Here is a 22,611-nt window from a genome sequence, read left to right on the forward strand (position 1 = left end):
CAAAATTGCAAGGACATACAGACATGCACTAAATAGCCTCCTTTAAAATGATGGCAATACATCCACTCTAATTACTATAGCATTTACCAAGGTATTTAGTAAAAATCATTGTCAAACCTGTAAGGCTGCTCTCCTGTGTGGGTTCTCAAGTGCCGTGTTAAGTTCGCAGACCTTGGAAAAATCTTGCCACAGTATCTGTTATGAAAGATGTTTATAAGAGAAAGTCAGCACAATCGACTTTATTTCACTCAAGCTGCGTAGAAGCCAGATGCTGATTCCTGATTTAATTAATCTTGCATGGAACTCACATGTCTTTGGTATTTAAAATTTGCAACAAAGCCATTCTATAGATATAAATAACTCCACTAATAAAGGCTGCATTATGAGATCTGGTTGAATTTGCTCATGCATAAGCAAGCACTTTATGAAAATAGACTTTAGTTTTGATGACCCCCATACGCCTCTTTTATTAACTCTGTATCTTTACAGTCACAAAACTGAACCAGACAAGGGGATAAAAAAATGACAAGAGTCTGTGATTCTGGGCTGATGTAAACAGATTTCAAATGTTTCAACTCATTTTACATGTTAGCCGCAGTGACAACTTGGTACATTGAGTGGTATCAGATTAGACAAGATTCGAAGACCCCATCCATCAAGGTATGTTCCTATAAAAGCTTTTCTGAAAAGAAAGTGACACATTTTCCAAAGAGCAGATAAATTGATATGCCTGAGTCAGATGCCACAAATTTCCGAAGACAATTCAGAAATTATAAGCACAAATTATTGAACGGAAGAAAAAAAGAAAAAAAGCAAGCTTTACTGTATTACTGATGGGTAACAAGAAACTTATTAACTAGCTTTCTTCACTTATCGACCCTATTCGTCCTTTGTTAATGGCCTTATTCTTCAATGCCATGACAATTAATAAATGTATGCTCGAAGACAGTAGTATTATACCTTTGGATGAAAATAATTAACTGTGAAAGAAAATTCATAAATATCAAAGTGAAACAAGTATTTGGACTCTTTCCAACCTCATTTATCACAACCAAATGGCCTGTGTTAAAATTCTCATTTAATAATAATTTTTTAAAACCACTATTTTTATATCTCCCTAAATAAAGAGTACTTTGAAGTGCTGGAGATCTATCATGGTCACGATTAATCATCCAATCAAGAATAATTTCCAAAACAAACAGCAGGGCCTTTTGCAATCAGAGGGGAGACCTGGGGAAAGCGGGCTGTCACGGGCCCTGCGGTCACCTGCAGGTGTAGCGTTCTTTCCCTTTCCGAAGGAGGTTCTCCGGCAGGGCATTGGGAGGCGCTCTGAAGTTGAACATGGAGGGAACTGACTGCAGAAGTTCACTGGCCTCCGGTTTCAGGGCACTGAAGCTCTCCAGCTTCTCCGCCATGTTCTCAATAGCTGACATCTGAAAGGCAAGAGCACAAGACCGTGAAGGACAAGTCCGATGTCTGTTCTTCCATAATCATCTCTAGCAAACCAAGAAATCGTTAAGAAAGGGGAAGCATCACATCAGCTGACCACGGTGGACAAGAGAAAAAGGCTGCAGTGTCCCAAAAATAGACAGACAATGAGAGGACTTGTTGACTTAGGAAATAACAAAGGTAGAGAACCATGCTTATAGAATGCTGTGTGAACTTCTTCAAAAGACCTTGGTTAGGCCATTTTGTCGTAATTTGATATAGACCTGAGCAATGAAATACATGAGCGATAATAAAGCTTTTTTATTAAATTAAGAGACAACATTACCATTGCATTATACATTATACTATACACTACACATTAGTGAACTGGACATTCACGGAGAGATCCCGCATGCCTTGCCTTGGTAATAAAAACCATAGGAAGCATGGCACTCCACATAAAGAATTCATAGCACCAAACACATCAAAGTTTCAGCTGTGTTCCAAAGTTACAGCTTAAGCCAAATGTGTGTAGTGTAGAAAGAAAAAAATTAAGGCGGAAGAGGTGTTTTGTCCAAGACTAGGTTAACTTAATATCTGGATATACTACGATTTTAAGTGGGATCATATACAAGGAATTTTGAAGAAATATTACTTTGTTCCGAGCAAAGACTGAGTTGAAATGACAGTTCATGATACATTATCATGACTTCATGTTATAGAACTTGGCACAGGCATTATAAGGGGAGTAGTTAGCCTAACCACACTCTTAGAGAAATAATCTTAAAACACTATCCTGCCTAATTCTTCCCCTCAAACAACCTAATTTATTTTGCTTATAATCTTCACGCTTCTGTCCACCTGCACATACATCTGACAGTCACAATCGGAGGGTGGCATTTCCTTTGAAAGCCAGCTTGATCCTTACCATTCTCAGTTAGAAGGGCTCTCCCCTTTCCTTCAACCCTCCCAAAATGTTAAGTTTCCTTAGTGCTCATATTTTATTTGGAAGCTGCTTACTACTGAATTTTTAAGTAGAAAAGCAAACTCTCAGGCCATCCTGTTAAATCAACTCACCCATTATTTATTTGGTTCTCAGGCACTATGCCACTGGAGAACTCAGAAAGCTGTTAAAAAGGTGTTTGCACTCTAGATGCACTCTGAGTTTCTCAAAGAGCTGGGGTGTTAGACCAGGAGACTCCACACAAGGACAAGAACAGTAACAACTGCACATTCAAACAACTGCTTAACCCAAGGGGAGGATTCTTTCACTGATGGGATGGCAGGACCGAACTGAAGGCCTAATTTATGAGCTCAGGATAGAAAGAAAACGCAACACTTTGCACTCAAAATGAAAATTAACAAAATCTCTATTCCGTGGCCGTGCAGCTGGACAGAATACCAGTGACTCCTTATGGTGAAGCAAAATCTTCACAGAACGGCCAGACGATGATTCTTTTCTTACAAAGGGAACAGTGTACGTGCGATCCTTCAAATGACTATTCATGTTGTAGTTAGCTCTCTCTTTTCCCTTTATCCCGGAGCCTGCCCTCTCATTTCATGCCCGGACTCCTAATGCTAGCTACAAATTGCAACGTACAGGGTACCACTGCCAATTTGCCAAATGTCTTTCATCAAACACCGTGCAAAAAAATCTCAGAGGAAAGTCAAGATACATTTACTTGTCAGACAACAAATGTGAACGCATTGGGAGGCGGTAAGGGCTCTAAGCTCAGGGGTTTGATTCATAATCACTCAGCTGCTAAAACATTCTCCACAGATGCAAGTGGACAGCACATTTGTCACTATGAAGGATTTTGACACCTACTGATCACAGGGCAGAGATATGGAATGATGATGCTGCTCAGAGAGGTTGGCGGAAACTCTGTCCCTGCAGAATACGGCCATTATCCCCCTCCAGCCGGAACATTAGCATTTTCATCTTACTTTGGGTTTTATTTATTAAAAATCAATCCAGAAATATTTTATGATACTATTTTATTTGCATTTATTCCTCCTAATTGTTTCTTGCAGAAAATCATTTTGATATTCTACCCTCATGGAATAAATTGTCTAAGTGAAAAATGACCTCTGGCCTTCAAGCTGATTAACAGAAACAAGCAAGGGTCAGGGTCACAATCCCATATATTTATTGGGAAGAGTAAGTGCATGGGTGATGATTATTAATGTTTTATTTATGTACATTTAATATTTGAGTAAAGTTTCATTATCTAGAGGTTTTAAATCATCGGAGTGTCCGCCCTGCTGACACACTCAGATTCCTGCAGTAATATATCTTATAGAAACACTTTGCCTTTTATATGGAAAATAGCTTACTCATGACTATTATTCTCGGCTTTCATCTCTAGCACATATAAACTACACGTTCTTCAGGTTATTTAAGAGCAAGTGGCTGTTGAGAAATGTGTCTTGCTTTAGTAGTGGCTAATACCTCCTTTTGAAGAAAGATCGCTATGATTACATTACCTCAAATTATTTCAATTTGGGGAAACTCTCAAGAAACAAGAAAATACACTATGGGCTTGATGACTAAACACTGACATTCTTAAAGATAACAGGAAAAAGAATGGGGGTGACCTGAATGCTTCTCTTAAAAGCCACCACCTACCTTGGTTTCTCATATTAAAGGGAAAGAGGATTAAATAGGAGTGAGGAAAAGGGTGAGAAGGAAGATGGGAAGTGAGCCAAGGATAGGATAGTTATTAACACCATGTTCACACACAAGCGTGCACACACACACGCACACCCACACCCACACACCACTCTGTCCAATTAGCAACCACCAAACATAAAAGTCACCACCGAATCCTCCCTTTCATCTTTGTAAGATTTGCTCTCACAGCACTTGACCTCAGTTGAAAAGAATATGTTTCCCCATTAGGACAGACAGAAGTGACTTAGACATCTGCCAGTTGGGTAGGCTAGCCATTCTATGACCAACATCAGTCTGCCTCTGTCTTGGATTAAGGTGTTGGATTAAGATGAGCTTCATCTGGTGCATGGTTCCAAGCCCTAACTTTCTCACTCTGTGCGCTGACTTATATGATGGTCTTCCTGAAAAAACATGCCTTTTATAAGAGAAGTAGCAAGTTTTGACATTTATTTTGAAGTCTGGCTTGGTATGTTAAAAATCAACATGAACTGGGATCAATGGAACAGAATCTAGCTAATTGCATATTTCAATTTATGAAAAATCCAATGAAGAGGGCAATGTGTACTACTATGAGAAAGAAATTTGCTGAGAATGGGGAAAATAAAAGAGGAAAAATTAGATCATATATTTTAGAAATGCATTGCCCTGTGTCCTATTAATGTCATTGGCTAATCTCTGATCAGTAAATGACAGGTTTTTTTTCTATGGAACAGTAATTTTTATTTATATATATAATAGCTGTTGATGGTATCTGCAGCCCAGATGTCTGGAAGAGGAAGTCATTGCACCCCCTTTCCATCCCCAAGAGGCTATTAACTTTATACTGACGCAAACTAATATTTAGACAGAATTCCCTAGATCCTACCAAAAAATGTAGCTATCTCTCTAGTCAAGTTAGTATTTTTAAAAACATTTCAGCAGGCAAGATATCATCAAGTGGGTCCTAAGCACTTAGCTTAACATTTATTATCTGGCAGCCAATAATTGATGACATAAAGAAGTTTCTCATTAAAACCATTAAAGTGACAATCTGATTATATGAAATGATATGTGCAATGGCACCATGAATTATGTGACCTAATGTTTTACAAATTAGATTACACATGCCTTTATCATAAAACAACTAACTTTTCATAAATAACTTATGATGGGAAAGTTTGTAGATTTGGTGGTTTTCTATATTTGTTCAGTTGATAATCTTGAGAAATCTCAAAATCATGGCCATTTGGGGGAGAGGTAAGTATTCATAGTTTATGGCTATCTCATTCCATGTATCACATTCAGCAGTCATGATTATGAAATCCCTTAGAATCTCTTTACCATTAAAATTATAAACTTTAATATTTTAGTAGTTCCTACTAATATCTATGTTTTATAATATAAATATAAACCGTGGCTCTGAAAACTCTATGATTTAGGGAATGTGAGTGTTTCCAAAGCATTACAATGTCAGTTTCTATATCATTGTATTAGCAAGAAAGGGAGACTAACTTAAAATCTGAATTGGCTTTTGTAAATGGGTAGAACCACTGGCCATTTATGTAGGGGACAGCATCTTATGGATGAAGCAGCCAACCACATAGGTACTGTCAAGTAACACTCCACCTTAGAAAGGATGAGGACCCTGTGCCACAATACTCAGAATGGACCTCTGCCAGGGAGGACAGAAGCGGAACACTGCAAATATAGACAGTGTAATCAAAGCACAGCCCCATCAGCTGTACAAATTCGTCTAAGAAAGTCGTGGTCTCTCTCTCTCTTCTCCTCTCTTCTCTTCTCCCTTTTCTCTTCTCTTAATCTCTTTTGGAATAAATGAACTTAATCCTTAAAAGTCTATCAAAATGGGAAAAATCACAATTCATCACATACTCCATGGAAGAAATAAAATGGATGAATTTCTGGTAAAGAAAATCTAATGTCAGATAGAGGAAATAGGTGCTAAAATAAGTGCTAAAGTACTCCAACTTAAAATAATTTATCTATCATGATATGGTGACCAAAAAGACTAAACTATAGTCCAAGATTTTACACATATCTCAGAATCAGAATAGTTTTGAGTAAAGAAGAGAATGAAGAAGTAGAAGTACATATAATCAGAGGAAATTTTGTAATATATGTTATTTATATGTATTTCCATCGACTCAAGTTTTGAGAGTGAAAACTAAGCAAGCAGTCTTCTTTGTATCTTGATCAAAAAAATTAAAATAAATAAAAATAAAGCTGTCCCCTAGTATCTTTACCTGACAACTGACTGAATCTGGAAACAGGAACTGAAAGTTGAGGAAGTGAGCCCCAAGGCTGAAAGATTCATTCACTAGTTAGATATGGATTTTTAAACATTTAGTCTTATTATTCCAAATAGCCAGAACCAAGTTCAGCCCTGGGATATACGGATGTGAATTCCAATGTCAGCTTGTGTCTACATGTAAGTTCAGGTTTTAACCTTTTGAAGGCTTTATCAAAAGCATCTTTAACATGCTGATACAGGTTCCCCCAAATAATGGTTGTTTCCACTTAGTGACCCATCTCGAAGGCTTTTTTAACAACATACTCCCCAGTGCCGAGAAACAGTTCTACATCAAGGTATAATTACATGAAATGGGTCAAATTTATAAAATAAACTTCTTTCTGTAAACAATTTATAGCACACTAAATGCCCAATTAAAATGGAAAAGTATTTTACAGCTTGACGAAGCTGGAAAGCAATCCGCTGAAGCCGTATCATTTAATGGAAAGCGGCTCAGAATTCTTTACGTCTGCATAACATTTTATAATATAAGTTGTTTTCCTTTTAATGGTACATTATTTTAGTCAAAAATATAAGTAGGAAACTTACCCAAGTTCTCTGATCAGGCAGTTGGAACTGGGAGCAAAATTGAAACAAAAACAAAAAATTACTTCTGTATCAGTATCTTTATTGCAATCTATCCTTTGAGAAATTAACATTTATACGGACTTTGTAATTTTTGTTTATCATGTAACTGTACCTTGAGTAAAGGCTCTGGAAATGAAAATTAAATGTTTTCATAACACTGCTGGATTTCCTCTATTTACCTAAATTAAATTTTAGCATCAAGGTTATAAACCAGAATGTTCTTTTTCAAGAAAGCTAAACAATACCTACTACCAAATATTAAATAGCAAAAGTAGATATTTCCTTCTTATGTGTTTTTAACTCATTGGAAAAGTCCTAAAGTTCAATAAATAAAACTTTAGCAATTTCCAGCAGCAAATCTAGTCTCTTGCATTTATATAATGTTAATAACAAAGAAAATAAGATATTTACTCAAACGTGAATCACTGAGTAACAAAAAGGTAATGTACTTGGAAATGCACTGCTTGACTTTTATTAGCTTGGGATTCAGACCATTATGGCCAAAACACATAAGGATATTAATTAAAAGAACTACAAATAGTTACCTATGTCAACTTAAGAATCACCCGGGAAAACTTCAGTGAGTTGGGAACACTTCCAGGGAGCATTGCTTGGCTAATGGGGATATTTCTTGCTTTTATAAGTTATGCTATCTTTAATAAGGAAGATACATAGTTTTTAAGGATAAAAAATTTATTGCAGAAGAAATGTAACAGTAAAAAATACCTTGCTGAAAGCAAACTAGAAGATGAAGGACAAAAGACTTAAGTGATTTTCACATCAATATGTGAATGGTAACTTGGAAAAAGACTAACTTTCTCCAAGTTCTTCGAGATACAGTAACAGGACAGTCAGACACTTTAAACACAAGGAAATAAAGATGAGTGAATAAAGGCCAGAAACAGAAGTAAAACAGAGTCTTTGTTGCAGATGCATACAAAACCAAACATGTGGAAATAAAATGTATTAACAACCAAAAACATATTTAGAGTATAGGAAACTCAGTCCAAGGAATAAGAGCTGGTTTTATAACAGCGTAACTACCAAATGATTTCTATGGCAGTTCAAACGAGTCATCAGTGTAAATACAAAGTACCTAAAATGCAAATTGCCCAATGAAATGGACATTCCAGAGATCACACATTCATACCATTCCCTCCATCTCACCTACTTGTGGCTGTCATTCCTTTTCAAAATTATTATCTGAACTAAGACCCCACAATTTTCAACCATGTATCCAGGAAGAAACTCTACAGTACTTATTTCTACCTACATTAAACTAACTTATTTATAATAGAAAAATAGAAATCTAAATAGTCCCCTAGTTGCCTGACACAGAAAGCATACTTCTTTAAAAATGGAACAAAGTGCAGAATTTAGACCCTGAGAATGAAAAAAAAAAAAAAAGGCATTATCTTCTAATTTTATATGTGTTCCAATATTTTCTAGATATTTTTTTAAAGATTTTATTTATTTATTTGACAGAGAGAGAGATGACAAGTAGGCAGAGAGGCAGGTGGGGGAGGGAAGCAGGCTCCCTGCTGAGCAGACAGCCCAATGTGGGGCTTGATCCCAGGACCCTGAGATCATGACCTGAACCGAAGGCAGAGGCTTACCTACCCACTGAGCCACCCAGGTGTCCCTCTTCTAGATATTTTTGACAAGATTTTTAAAAATATATTTTATTATTCCAAGAGGCAGTGAGATGGCGTGATAATCTTTCAACAAAATTCCATAAATATCTAAGTTATTTATTGACATGTTCACCTTTCATTGATTAGGAAATGTGCCCTGAGGAGGGTCATGCTGAGTAGAATACAAAGACATACAAAAATTATAAAATCAGGCTTGCCCATAGAATGCCACTACCAAGAATTTATATTCCTATATTTATGTTTTCCCTAAAACATTAACAATATGTGGTCTCCTTCATTATGATGATGATATTATTATTAGAACCCTGAGAAATACATAGGGAAAGTATTATTCCCATTTGGAAACCAAAGATACAGAAGCCCCAGAGGGACAGTGTGACTTACTGCAGTGTACTTTAAATGGAAAATGGAGTCACGAATGGTCTTATCCAAGCATTTATTTAGCTACAAAATCATGGCAAGCCCTAGAAGCAGAGGCTAGGTCTTCCATTTTGTTTGGCCTCCTGTGGCGCCCTTACTGCTGGCTAACAGGCAGTGCTGAGAACACAGTAAGGGCCTTTCCCAGTGCTTCCAGATCTGTGTATAGTCCCACCAAAGAAGGTGGGCTCAGAGGATGGCAGGAGAGTATTTTACTGGCATTCTTTTACATTCAAAATGGCATACTTCTGCATTCACGAATAATGAAAGCTTTTCCTCATTTAGGTCCTTCCTCTTGCCAGGCAGAATGTGTTCTACCATGTTATGTACATGAACACTAACCCGCACAGCCAGCCAGGTAAGGCTGGAAGGGACGTTCCCATCACGCTGATGGAGAAGGCTCAGAGAGATGAACTGCATTGCTCAAAACCAAAGCATTTTTGCTAATAAGCAGGAAAGCCCGTCATAAAGCAGTCCTTTCTAGCCCCACATCCTGGCAGGTTGTCTTCGTTTGTTGGTCTTTGTTTAAGGGAAAGTGGATCTTGCGGCTAGGACTGAATTGATGGAGTACTAGAAAGAATTCTGCTGAAACTTTAGGACACCTGAGGCAGATTTTCTGAAAGAACAGACTCTTGGGTCTGAAGGCTTGATGAAAAGGGGGTAGCCCAAGCTTCTCTGGGTTATTTCACCTGTACCCCAGGGATCCATAGCCATTACACATGAAAACAGCCACAATGGTTATAAAAATTATAAAATCTTTCTGTAGCAGTTGGTAAATAGCCTCTGAGGCAGGAACCTTGAATGGTTCCCCTCCCGCCCTGGATGCATCTCCAAAGACCCTTTAGGCAGCCCACCAGCCAGCAAGTACAGCGTTGGCAGATGGTGCAGCGAGGACTTCCAGGATCCTGCTCCAGGATGCCAGAAGTCCCGTCTGCTTGGTCAGGATTCAACACGCGGGGTGTTCAGTGTGTCGATGATCACTCTCAAGTCTTATTATTTTTTTTTTAAGATTTTATTTATTTATTTGACAGAGAGAGATCATAAGTAGGCAGAGAGGCAGGCAGAGAGAGAGAGAAGGAAGCAGGCTCCCCGCTGAGCAGAGAGCCCGATGTGGGGCTTGATCCCAGGACCCTGGGATCATAACCTGAGCTGAAGGCAGAGGCTTTAACCCACTGAGCCACCCAGGCGCCCCTCTCAAGTCTTATTATAACAGCAGCAGTAGGCAGTCCCTTCCACTGAGACGGGATCCTCGGTGTTGGAAGGAAGCATACACTGCCACTGTGTTCCTGCAGGCATGTTTGTGGGGTTCTGCTGCCAGCATTGGACAGATGCCTCATCTTTTGTGATCCTTTGCTCACTTTGGAACTATCAAGAGAGTAGATTTTCTTCTATCCTTTGGTTAAAAATATGTACATAGTCTAACACTTGCATGCACATGTGGAGTTATTTAGGGACAAAACTGCTCATCTTATGAACTAGTGAATTCACTTTGGCTAGCTAGAAATCTTTGAACATCAGAGAGAATAAGGACTTGCCACCCAGCTCCTCCATCTTACAGATAAGGAGCTAAGTGCCAGGTAGCCCGAGTCACCTGAGGATCCTGAATCCCAGTCTTTTTTCCCCTCCATTATACCGTGTACCCATAGCACTTAATCTGGAAGTGGTTAGTTGCTAGATTTTAAAGATAATTAGAATATGAGAACAATTTGATTATTGTAACTAAATGTATAAACCTATACTATCCCCATGAGCAGCTAGCTATAATTAGAAAGTAAGTTCTCAAGAAAGATAGACCTTTGATGTACTCTCTGACACAAAATGCATGTTATTTTCAGCTTTATTAGCCCAGGAGGCCTAAAAGTACAATTTAAATCAACCTAAATGTAAACTGTAAGTACCTGATAAACACTGACCTACTTTATAATGTATTTCTTTTCCATAAAGTGATTATCTAAATAATATCATTCCTTAGTTTTCCTATAAAAAGTGAATACTACCTGGAACATTTCTAACTCCTTTAATATTAAATCATATATTTTCTATACTTTGAAAGAGAGAGAATTTTTGAGCAATGATAGATTTCTCTAGCTAATCAGAACACGTACTACTGTTCTCATACTCTGTTGTTCAGGACGTTGTGGAAGTACTTGAAAAGCTGAAGAAAGGGTAGCAGAAGGGGAGCGGGCAGAGGGGCAGGGAGAGTCACATCCTCAGATAATTTAATTACCTCATAACATTCTTTAAGACAGCTTGCATAAAATTCCACCAATTTCATTAGAAGAGCATAGTTTTTCATTTGAATATATTAAAACAATGAATTAGTTCACTGATTTTAAGCATTTTCATAAAAACTTTGCTTACCATCTATAAAGATCAGAGTTTATAACCCTTAAAAACTTAGAAATAAAAAGCAAAATATCAGGTTAAAAAACACACACTTAAGATGCTTATATATTTGGTCTTTCAACAGAATTCTCCACATTTTGATTGCTCCATACACCAGTTTTTAAAAATTATCAAATATGTAAGGACAGAGGGATGAACAAATTAGACGGCAATGCTCTGCATTTTCCTTGCGATGAGAAACTATATATATTTTGATAAATGGACACAGCTCCATTCAGCAAACGGCTCTGTGTATTGTGGTAAATTCTTGTGCAATTACAGAACTTTGCTGGAATGCCCAGAGATAAATTCCTTCACCCTCTATGGTAACGACTTGTCAGGTAGACTCATTTCCTGTTTTTTATCTGAGCACCAAAGGAACTTGAAGGACCTTCATGAGTTTGGGACGAGTCGCAGTATGATCTGTCTCTTACTAGCAGTAGTTTTTAAACACAAAAGACAACTTCAGTATTATTTTCTTAACTGAACTTTGCTCACTCCAAAATACACTTTGGCTCAATAAGTAGTTAACAGCAGACAATAATTTAACACCCCCCCAAAACACGCTGTTTTTACACACAGATTAATTTCTTTTTCTTTAAAGAGTTTGGGTTTTAATTCTGCTAGAATTTCCTGTGTTCTTCCACAGCAGCGTCATAGGAAATCCTAATGTTCTCAAGATTTCTTTCATTTCATTGCACCTGCTTTTCAGGATCAACAAGTTGGTTTACAAGCTTGAAGTCTCAAATTCAAAATACTTACTTGTGGGTGAAATAAGAATCCTGGAGAAGGTCTCAAGTATTTCTCTTTTAAAGCTTCAAGTGGGTCAGTTAGTTTTCTTTTCTCTACTCTGAAAGGTTAAAATTAGTTTTTGGAGATGAATCAGTCTCATATATCAATCACCATATAATTACCTACATTTCAAACAGTTAACAATAAAGCAAATGGTAGGTTTCCGAGAAGAACACTAATAAAAATATAAAGACATCTGTTCAGTTCTTGAAGAATACTTAGGACACTTCTAGGCACTCAAAGAAAGAGGGTCCTATTTATAAAGGCAAAATCTTATTGAATGGCGATTAATAACAATAGTGAGGAAATATAAAAAAATGAAGACTCATGAAACCAGAGGCATTGGTCACATATATGTACCTTTCTATTTCAAATGGAGACAAGAAGTCTGGATGATTTTGAAATCATGACAGAGTCCATTTTGAAAATTAAAGTCATTTTCTACCAAGAAACTGTTCCCCTAAGTTACTCATTATATTTCTCCCATCCTTGCCAATGACAGCAGCAGAGTTTCTAAGTATACTGTGCACCCTGCCACCCACTCTTTGAGGTTCAGGTGTCTTCTTTCGGATGACAAAAGATGGTGGAGGGTAAAGGAAAAGGAACTTTTTGAAGACAGAGGCATATAAAACTTATCTACATACCCCTTCTGCCTTCAGAAACGTTTGTCATTCTATTTACCATCAAGTATACAGGAAATGAGATCATGGATTAAATTAATTTCTTTCACCAACGGTTGGTAATTTTAAGAACTGTTGAAAAAGTATGCTTTTAAAATAGAATCAAAATTAATACAAACAGCTACCACTTCTTGAAATTTTGTATATGCTATATTTTGCATACACTACTTCACTTATTGAAATAGATCCTCTTATACCCATTTTATGGATTTTTTAAAAAGTTTGAGACATGGGAAAGCTGAGAAAGCAACTCAGGTCGTACACTAAAACCGGTGTTTAGGACAGGTTTTCATGACTTTGGTAAAATGACAGGCCTAGGCTCTTAATTCAGAGTGAAATGCCAGTGAGGAGACTGAGTTTCAACGAAGCATGAGGAAGGTTAGGAGGTGAAGAAGAGTGTAACAGGTGTGTGGAGGGATTGAATGCCCGCTGCCACTGGGAGGGTCTAAGAAAGAATGTCTGAGGAGTTCTCTTCACAAAGGGCTGAGATCTATCACTGGTTTGGAAACACAACTTTCCCGGCAATGTGTGCCATACAAATACAGCCCACACACAAAATAGAGAAGTGCTGTTTTCCCTTCTTTTCCCTTCTCTTATTGGGACTGCCACAGGAAGCAAGACATGATAACTGAAAAAAGTGCGCAGGTGTGATACCGATGGCTCAGGGATATTTTTGTACTGTTCGTTTAAATCCCCTTCCAGTGGGAGTTAGTGTTAGTCCTCAACATACTGGCAGCATTGCTTAGTTACTGTATTACAGATGATAGGAGGCAGAAAAGGAGATTTTAGTGAAAAGGGGTTTGCAGCTCAAGTTCCTATTAAGTAATAGGAATCAATAAGTATTGTTGAATCAAAGAGTAGCACAAACTTGACTGTTTGTAAAGGAGAATCAGGTAAAAATGTGAAAATAGTCTCCTCTTAAAACAAGTCCGATGAACAATGATCCACACCTTCCATTATTTCTTGACAATGTTCAAGACTTGAGTGAGAAAGTAAATGTGAAAATGCTTGGTAATGTTTAAAATACATAATAAACATAATTACTCTCACTCATACTTTTAAAGAAAGCTGGTATTTAAAAACTAAATAGTTCTGAATGTCAAGCGAGTGTTACAGAACACTTGCCTAAGAGGCTTTTTATTAAGCATATATGTTTCCCCCAAAGAGTTTTTGGATGCATCAAAGAAAACTGGATCATGAAGGTATATAGAGACGCATTCCTTCCAAACTAACCACTCACATTATATACAAGACATCTTTGTGACTCATGTTTCATTTACTTTGGGCTCCTGGGAGATATACTTAGCAAAAGAATGTGAACAATACTTACTAAGGATGTATTGGTAGGTTCACAAAGAGAAAACCCATGCTGTTCTACGTCCCACTTCATTCCAAATATCCTGACCCATTTAAGTCCCCACACATATTTGCATTAATCCTTCAGGAGCCTCATTCTTCTGCCGCTTGACAACTTGCTTTAAATACAGCTTTCCCATATTTTCCACTTAAAAAATGTTTTTAAAAATAAATTTATTGTCAAGGGAAAGAACTCTGTGGGCCTCATCCCAAACCCCAAATTCAGAGACATCCAAAAATAAGTCCAAACCTAATGAGTTGACTGTCTGAGTAAAAAATGAATTCATGAGATCAAACAACTTTACTCTCTGCCTTATTATAATAACAAAAGTAATTTGTTACCAGATATAGCTTTAGAATGTAAAAACTGCCCTCCGTACTCATGTCCACGTCGAACTGTCTCCTATCCTCCCTTACCTGTAAATCGGGTCCATAAAGAAAGGAGTGGGTCTAGCATGCTGCAAGGAACCATCCGATGGGGGTCTTGGTTCAATGTTGCTTCCTTTCTTTTCCCCAAACACGTGGTTTTTACGGGGCTCAGTCAGCTTTGTTCCACTGGCTCTACTCCTACTGCCCATACTTAGATCCAGGGGTTGGTCTTGGCTTGTGGCAGGTGTTGCTGGAGGCTTGGAGGGTCCTGGAGTCAAGGGCTTCTCATCCTTTCGCTTAGTGGTGAGATCAAAGGGAGACTCAGAGCTTCCCTTCTGCAGTTTCTTTACTTCACTTGGTGATTGGGGTTCCATTTTCAAAGGTAACGATCGCAAGTCTCTATCAGGAAATGGGTACATTGATTGAGAGAATGCTGGAAAAAACGGGAGGGGAAACATGGAAGGGTAAGGTAAAGCTCCAACTTTTTTGTCTTGCAGCCCCACCAGTCCTGTTGAACCAAAGTATTTCTCAGCAATAGAAGCAATAGCCTTTATAGAATCATTCACAGCTCCTGACACCGCAGTCTGCTCCTCTAAAGATGGTGAGAAAATGGAATGATTGCTGTATTCTTTCTTATTATGTATTGAAGCCAGATTCTGAAGAGGGCTTACTTTGTCTTTGAACATTTTACCATTTTCTTTAAATTTCTCTTTATCACTTTCAATGTCACTTTCCAGATCAGAGCCCGAGGTTGTTTCCAGGTCACTGCCACTTGGCGTACTGACATCATCAAGGTCACTACTCTCTGACTGGTCACTGATTTTCTCAAGGGGCCTCTCTTCAGAGGACCTCTCGGGCTGGAGCTCCACTGGCTTATTGTCCCCTACAGATGGGTGTTTAGATAGTGCCTTCAAAATATCCTGTGTAGCTGGCAGTATCTGAGGATGTGTCATGAGGGGACTTTGACTTTTGTTTGTCTGTTCAGTACTTGATAGTCCTTTAACAGGAGAACTAGCAGGTATCAAAGGAGGCCTGTGGTACAAGCCGGAAGGAAACAGACCAGGGAAGCTAAAAGAAAATCCAGGAGCTGTTGGAAAGGTAAGACCAGCGGGATGCCTATTGGCACCGAAATAGTCAGCAAGGCCCGGGTTGGCATGACTCATATTAACCATGGACGTTTTATCCATAGCGGGGGTTCCAGGAAGTGAAATGCCTTGGCCAAAAAATCCACCTGCCGCAAAATGGTTCTTGCCCTCACAAAACCTCCTGTGTTTATTTAAGGAAGACGTAGTGCTGAACATTTGTCCACAGTCTTTGCACTTGATTTGGGTTCTGCAATCAGCATGCATGCGCTTATGACGACAAAGGTTTGAAAACTGAGTATAGGATTTATGGCAGACCTCACCTGTGTGCAAACAACAAAAGAGAATCTCAGGCTTTATGGCAATTGCTGCTGAATTGAGCAAGTATCACAATTGGTTTACCCAGAATTTCAATGAAGAAGCCAGGAAAAGTTGTTGGAGGTACCAATCTGGGTGCTCCAAACACAAAAATCCCCATTTCACTAGATTCCAAAGCAAGGCATCCAACCTGACAAATGTCTTGAGGCAGCACAAATATTCCATATATAAATATATATAAATATTTCTGTCATCCCCACTACATCATATTTTGTATCATATTTGTATACTTAAATATTTAGAGAAAAGTCCAATTCCAGTATACGTTGATTTCCCACCCAATGACTACCCTAACAGAATCTTAAAAATTAAAAGTCTTAAGCATAAAACACACCAGGAACCCCATTATATTTTTAGACCACCTCGAGAATTCTAAGTCTTAGCACTGAAACAAAATAAAACAGCCTTTCTCTCAATTGGCAACTTTACCTTTATTCCCTCTCCCCTTGGGGGAAAAGCCTGTGACTGTTCTACCATTATTTAATTTGCATTATATCATACGCTCTCATCATTCACACATCAAAGCCACACAACAATGCACATTGTGTATTCTGAGACATTTTTAACAATCATTTTCATGATTTGAGAAAGACTGACATAATTTACAATGGCTCTATTTTAAGCCTGCAAAGGAAACTAAATTGAATGTGGCCCATCCTGCATTGCTGGTTCCCATGAACTATGATCACGTCCTCTGACTTCCCCTCACACCAGCGGTTGTGCTAACCTTCCTGCATTTATGAAACCCCCGTCCTTGGGAAATATGTCCACTTGTTGTCATATCTTCGTCGGTTATCTCAGGGCTTGACTTCTATGGGGTTTAGCCAATTATGGTAAGCAGGGGAGGGTGCTCGGAGTGCTCTACTCCAGAAAGAACACAGCAGGGTGCGGCTGGGAAAGAACCCGCCTCCTGGGGCATTTGCCAAAAAAGTAGAACATCTTCCTCCCCACGTATGTGAAAACAGATTTAAGTGTATTTTGAGACCAAGCTTCGTAACCTTTAAGAACTCTGTTGTTCGGTACGAATCCCCCTCACTTCGCAGTTCGGCAGGATTATCGTGTTCGTTTCCTAAGTATCACATTTTAAAATCTGACTTTAGTAGAGATGAATCCACTTTATGTGTGAGCTTACTGTAAACGATTCTGGGCACATTTAATACATGCAGAAACATGATACGCCTTGTCGGTAGTTACTGAAACAAATTTATATAAGAAATTAAATTGAAGACAAAACGCAACATTTATTGCTTTCATGGGATGATCGCCTTTAAGCACAGAATGGTGGAGCTCCTGAGTTAAAGCAGTAATAATTGAAAGAGAAAAAAAAAAAAAACTCGAAGCAGATTTTACAGATGTTCAGTCATGCAAAACTCACCCAAAAGTTGGATTATCCCACACACCACCAAACGGGAAGTACCAAGTGGTCCCATAATATTTCTTTTACTGATAATGACTAAAATACGCTGTGACATATATCAGGGTACTTAGTAATGATAAAGGAGCTTTCAGCTGTGGGATGATTCATAACATGATAGAGGCCACAACATGCATTTTAATGGGAAGAGAAGATGTGAGTGATTTCTTTTCAAATCATCCTACTGGAATATACTGACCAGAGGCTGCTTTAAAAGTATGTACTCTTTAACCATATACAATAAATATACATGCTATTTAAATTCTTTGATACACTAATTAAAACCATATGATGCAGAGGGCAGAACATGAGGCTTTCACTGGTTACATTAATTCAGCTATGAGCAATAACAAGAAATAGTAAATAAAATGTCGTTGGAATAATAAAAGTGCACTCATCGGGAAAGGAACACTTCTCCTCTGGGCATTAAAAGGCGTTGAGAAAATGTCTTGATGGGTCTTCAACCACGGTATAAACTTTTGAAAGGTTTGCAATTTTTGGCATAGAAATGTCGCTCTCTAGACTTCTCTCTTAGAGCCAGCTGGATTTAAGAAATCAAGTCCTTCTCTATCTCAGAATCACAGAAGGTGCGTTTGACTTTCCTGGTTGTACCCCCTGTTACACAGATGAGCAATGTCTGTGTCAGGTCTTAAGAATGGAGAATCTGGGATGTTTCCCTAGGCAGGGGCTTTGTTTTTCTCACTAGAAGGTCTGCCCTGGCCCACCACAAACCACCAGGCCTCCAGGTGAACGGCTCAATTGATGTTGAAGTCGATACTCTACTGTAATTTTCTTAGTAATAAGGAATTAGCCAGCAGTTAACATTGCATTTTTCTACTTATTAAACAAATTAAGAGGTATTTTGAATATGTTCAGCCTATTAGAGCATGTGGTTTCTATTTGGGAAGGCCGGAGGTTTCTGTAAAGGCAGTGAGTAATTACCTTAGCGCTGGTGACTTTGGGCTCAAGCTTGGCGGTACACTGTAATAAGAGACAGTTGCCATAAACACACCAGTGGGGGTAAATCGTGGTGTGTGGCCTTCTGGTGAGAAACAGATATCAACTCTAGGTGAACCTCCTCTACTCCCAATCTCCACACCAACTCTCCTCTTTTGTTCTGAAATTACATGGCTATTATTCATAATTACCCCATGGTTCTCTGTCAGATTTTATATTTGAAGAATGCCATCTGCTATTTAAATTTACCAATAATTACTGAAAAGGCATTCATGGCAAATAGTTGCACAAGCTGATTGGAAAGGGACGCCCTATAGTGCTTTAAAATGAAACACTTGACTTCAACACAATTAAAATTCCAGATCCCAGAACCTTCGATGATAGGAATCTGTATTTTCTGACTTTTGGTTTAAATAATAGAGAAAGCATTAAATGGGCGATCATAATTCATTTGGCCTATTTTTTTCCCCACCAAAACACAGTAAATGTTTAAAGTCTGTTTCTGAGAAATCAGAAAGAAATGAGTTATTTACGCCCGTAACACTTTCAAATATACTTTTAAGGGCATTACGACCTAGAGTCAGAAATGCCTTTATGAGACAAGAAGTCTAAAATTTCTATTGTATACTTTATTTCCCGTGACTTTCAACAGAGCTTCCCCAAGGGAGACTAGAGCACCCTTTTGTTTATCAACTAGTCCTCTTCACTCCACCCAGGGAACAGAAGAACATAGGAGCAAAACAAGACTGTAGCATAAGCTAGAAAGGGAAACAAAACAGAACAAGACTCAAAAAATAAAAAACTCCCTTGATGCATGGAAGCACAAAAGAGGACTGTGCCAAGATAAAAAGGAGGAGGGTTAGTCTCTGGTATCTCCATGTTGGTACTAAAAAATATTTTTTGCCTATCAGGTCCTGTAGTAGTGTCTCATACATCTACTCAGAATTTTACATATTTATCAGAAATAAAACGTTTTATAAGGGTTCCCAAGTCAGAGGTTTTGCCATCCATGGAGTGTGCTTCAAAGAGTTCTATGCTCGTCTGGATCCAAAATCAGTCTTGACCTTTGTGGCACAACTCAGTGAGTCACTGTGTTTGTATGCCCCGCTGAGCAATGGATCAAAAGAAGTCCAAAGTCATTGCCCAGAGGAACCGAAAACAACTGATTTTCCTTATGAAACATTTCAGCACAATACAGGGAATAGGAGCGGGTGGACAGAAGCAGCAGCAAATGAGCACTGAGTTTTACTTTATGCGGAATGTGTTACTAAAAAGTACAGGGATGTTCCAAGTAGTTGGTCGGACTGGATGTCCCCTGAAAACACACTACCTGTAAATTTGCTTTACTGCGGTGGGTTATAGAAGCAGCATGTCCAGCATCAAAGTGAGAATGTTCTGCTTTTCAACTAACTGAGAACTACTGGCCGGCAGTCTGTGATTGGTAACAAGTGTAGATTAAGGGGTATTTTATTCCCTTTCAAACACACCACACACACACACACACACACACACTCCCAGTCCTAAGCCTCCTTGCCAAGTGGGGTACTTCCAGCCCTTTCTGATCCAGAACAGGTTTTTATCACTTCACCTCCTTTAGTGGCATCTGCCATTGTCAGCGTGAGACAAATCTGGTTGTCTCTATTAAATCCTACAACCTGGAGAGGCTTCCCATCCATTATTTAATGACTTCTCCCTTCTCTGCTCATTATTGATTTCATCTAAAAGAAAACACCCCAGGAATTACAGGCAAAAAAACACAAAACAAACAAACAAACAAACAAAACCAAAACCCCTGGATCTGGGTGTTACAAGAGTTTCTTGTAACAGAAAACAGCCTTACTGGACTGGACCATAAGGAGCTAATGCAGAGACCCTTCCATGGCCACGTGGCCACTCTCCTGATCACAGTGCCTTTCGGACGAGAGAAGGATGCAGGAAGGAGGGCTGGAGTGTGAAAAACTTACAGATAAAGGGCTTCACACTGCTGTGGATGTGCTTGTGTTGTTTGAGGCCCGATGAAGTGGCAAACGTTTTGCCACACTCCGGGCACGCGTGGGCCCGGGCACCAACATGCTGAGAGCGGATGTGCCGCTGAAGGTTGCTAGGGTCCGTGAAAACCTGCTAGGAAATGAGTACTGATTAATCAGGAAACTTAATTCAAGGACACAATAAAGAAGACCAGGAATGACTCGAGAAGGAATTTTATTTGTTTTGCTTTTATTTGTTTTCCCCAAAGACCAAAAGAAAGTCATAATTCCAAAGCATGAGCTCCTCTAGGATAGGGACTGTAAATTATTCAGCTCTTTATCCTTAGCATGAAATGTCCATCAGTATCAGCTGAACAAAATAATTAATGGCATGATTAGACCGTGTTCAAGATCTTTTTGATCCCATTTAGAGTGATTAGAGTTGAACAATAAAATGCCAGCCAAGACATGATTAAAACTGGTGTGCTATTTCCATCCTCTAAACCAAGACACGCTGGGTACAAAATTGGGGGGGAGTTTTACTTAAGTATCTCAAATCTATTCAAGGAGCTCCCCCAGGAGTTAAAGCTAACAAATGTGTTTCAGCAAGTTACCATGAAGCTAACACTATTCCTTAAAACACTGTACTAAAAAAAAAAAAGAAAGAAAGAAAAAGAAAAAGTCACCTATACTTCTGGGAGCAAAACATCTCTAAAGATAATTTCCCCTGATATGAAGAAAGATATTCAAATGATATAAAAAGTTTTTGGAAATAGAAATCAACTTTAATGACATGAGGACATCTTTTAGTTAATTGAGAACCGTGAAGATTAAATGATGTGAACCAATGTTCTCATATTTCAGAGTCAAGGTCAAGATGGAGTGCTTTCCTTGCACCCCTATGCTGTTCAGCAGTGGCCACTAAGGGACTATGCTTTCAATTAGAACCAAGTCATGATTTATGGTAGGGACTTGGGTGGAAAAATTTGCAAATGCAGGAGTCTCCTATTCTTTCTGAACAGGCATTCAGAAACTTTATGTGACTTCCTCACAAATTGCTATTAAAAGAAATCAGTAAATGTGCATTGGATAAAATTTGCGTTCTCCATAAGGCTATAAAACAACCCCACACTGGCAAGCCAGTAGCGGAACCAGGAATTTACCAAGGATGTCTGACACCTAGTTCTGGAACTCACCATTAAGCCTCACTTCCTCCCTTACAAAAATAAAAGGACACCCACTAAGTGTTTTTATACACTGTACTAATGCCTTTTAGCATACAACACTCAGTCTACTTTTCTCAAGATATTTATAGTTTCCCCTCTCAAGGCTTGTTTTTATATATCATAGCAAGTGATGGATTAAGAGAGAGCAGGATGACAGAGAGAGGCCAAGTAGTCTACAAATTCACTGTACCTTGGCACAGTTTTCACATTCATAGTGCTTTCCACTGTCATGTGACATCTGGTGGCGAATTAAATTGGACTTCCAGTTAAATGCCTTGGGACACTGATCACACTTGTATTCCCTCTCTTCAGTATGTGACAACATGTGTTTCTCCAGGCTGTTAAGAGAACAATTGATTTAATAAGACATGGTGACAAAGAACACATTCATAAACAGAATGTCATTTTATTAGTAATCCAACCGGCAATTAAAGAGAAAAGAAGGAAAAGTGGTGAGGTGAGGAAGATGAAGAAGAAACGGGCCTGCAACAGACAAAAGAAAATGTATTTCTCCTAGACTGTGTCTCTTACTAACACAGAGAAGTACCCCTGTTAGAAAATAAATTGGATACAGCTATCAGGGATTAGTTGCCAGTTCAAGGGCATGGTAAACGACTAGTCGTTTGTCCAGTTCTCGATTCACTACACCATTCTCAGGTCAACACATTTTGCTCATACCCACTCAATTCAAACACAAACACTCAAACAGAAGATCCTCAAAATTGCTTAAGAATGTGCAGGGCAGGGGCACCTGGGTGGCTCAGTGGGTTAAAGCCTCTGCCTTGGGCTCAGGTCATGATCCCGGGATCCTGGAATCGAGCTGTGCATCAAACAGCTTGTTTCCTCCTCTCTCTCTCTGCCTGCCTTTCTGCCTACTTATGATCTCTGTCTGTCAAATAAATAAATAAAATATTAAAAAAAAAAAAAGAACATGCAGGCAGGTATTCTATCTAAAG

General features: G+C 38.7%; 1 protein-coding gene across 26 annotated transcripts in view; it reads right to left on the bottom strand.

Annotated features, from left to right (window-relative positions):
• MECOM (MDS1 and EVI1 complex locus) overlaps nucleotides 1–22,611 on the bottom strand; it is a 545,117-nt gene that overhangs the window by 16,508 nt on the left and 505,998 nt on the right. For 12 of the 26 annotated variants that reach the window (XM_082741486.1, XM_082741502.1, XM_082741483.1 and 9 more), the window contains 7 exons: nucleotides 21,846–21,993; nucleotides 20,427–20,583; nucleotides 14,680–16,036; nucleotides 12,197–12,284; nucleotides 6,939–6,965; nucleotides 1,267–1,433; nucleotides 118–195 (listed from right to left, as the gene is read on the bottom strand). In XM_082741486.1, the coding sequence (XP_082597612.1) occupies nucleotides 118–195; nucleotides 1,267–1,433; nucleotides 6,939–6,965; nucleotides 12,197–12,284; nucleotides 14,680–16,036; nucleotides 20,427–20,583; nucleotides 21,846–21,993 (2,022 nt within the window). The remainder of the gene's footprint in view (nucleotides 1–117; nucleotides 196–1,266; nucleotides 1,434–6,938; nucleotides 6,966–12,196; nucleotides 12,285–14,679; nucleotides 16,037–20,426; nucleotides 20,584–21,845; nucleotides 21,994–22,611) is intronic. The other 14 variants (XM_082741494.1, XM_082741507.1, XM_082741495.1 and 11 more) reach the window with 5 other exon arrangements.

The sequence above is a fragment of the Mustela nivalis genome (genome assembly GCF_964662115.1).
Source record: "Mustela nivalis genome assembly, chromosome: 1".
Lineage (NCBI taxonomy): Eukaryota > Metazoa > Chordata > Mammalia > Carnivora > Mustelidae > Mustela > Mustela nivalis.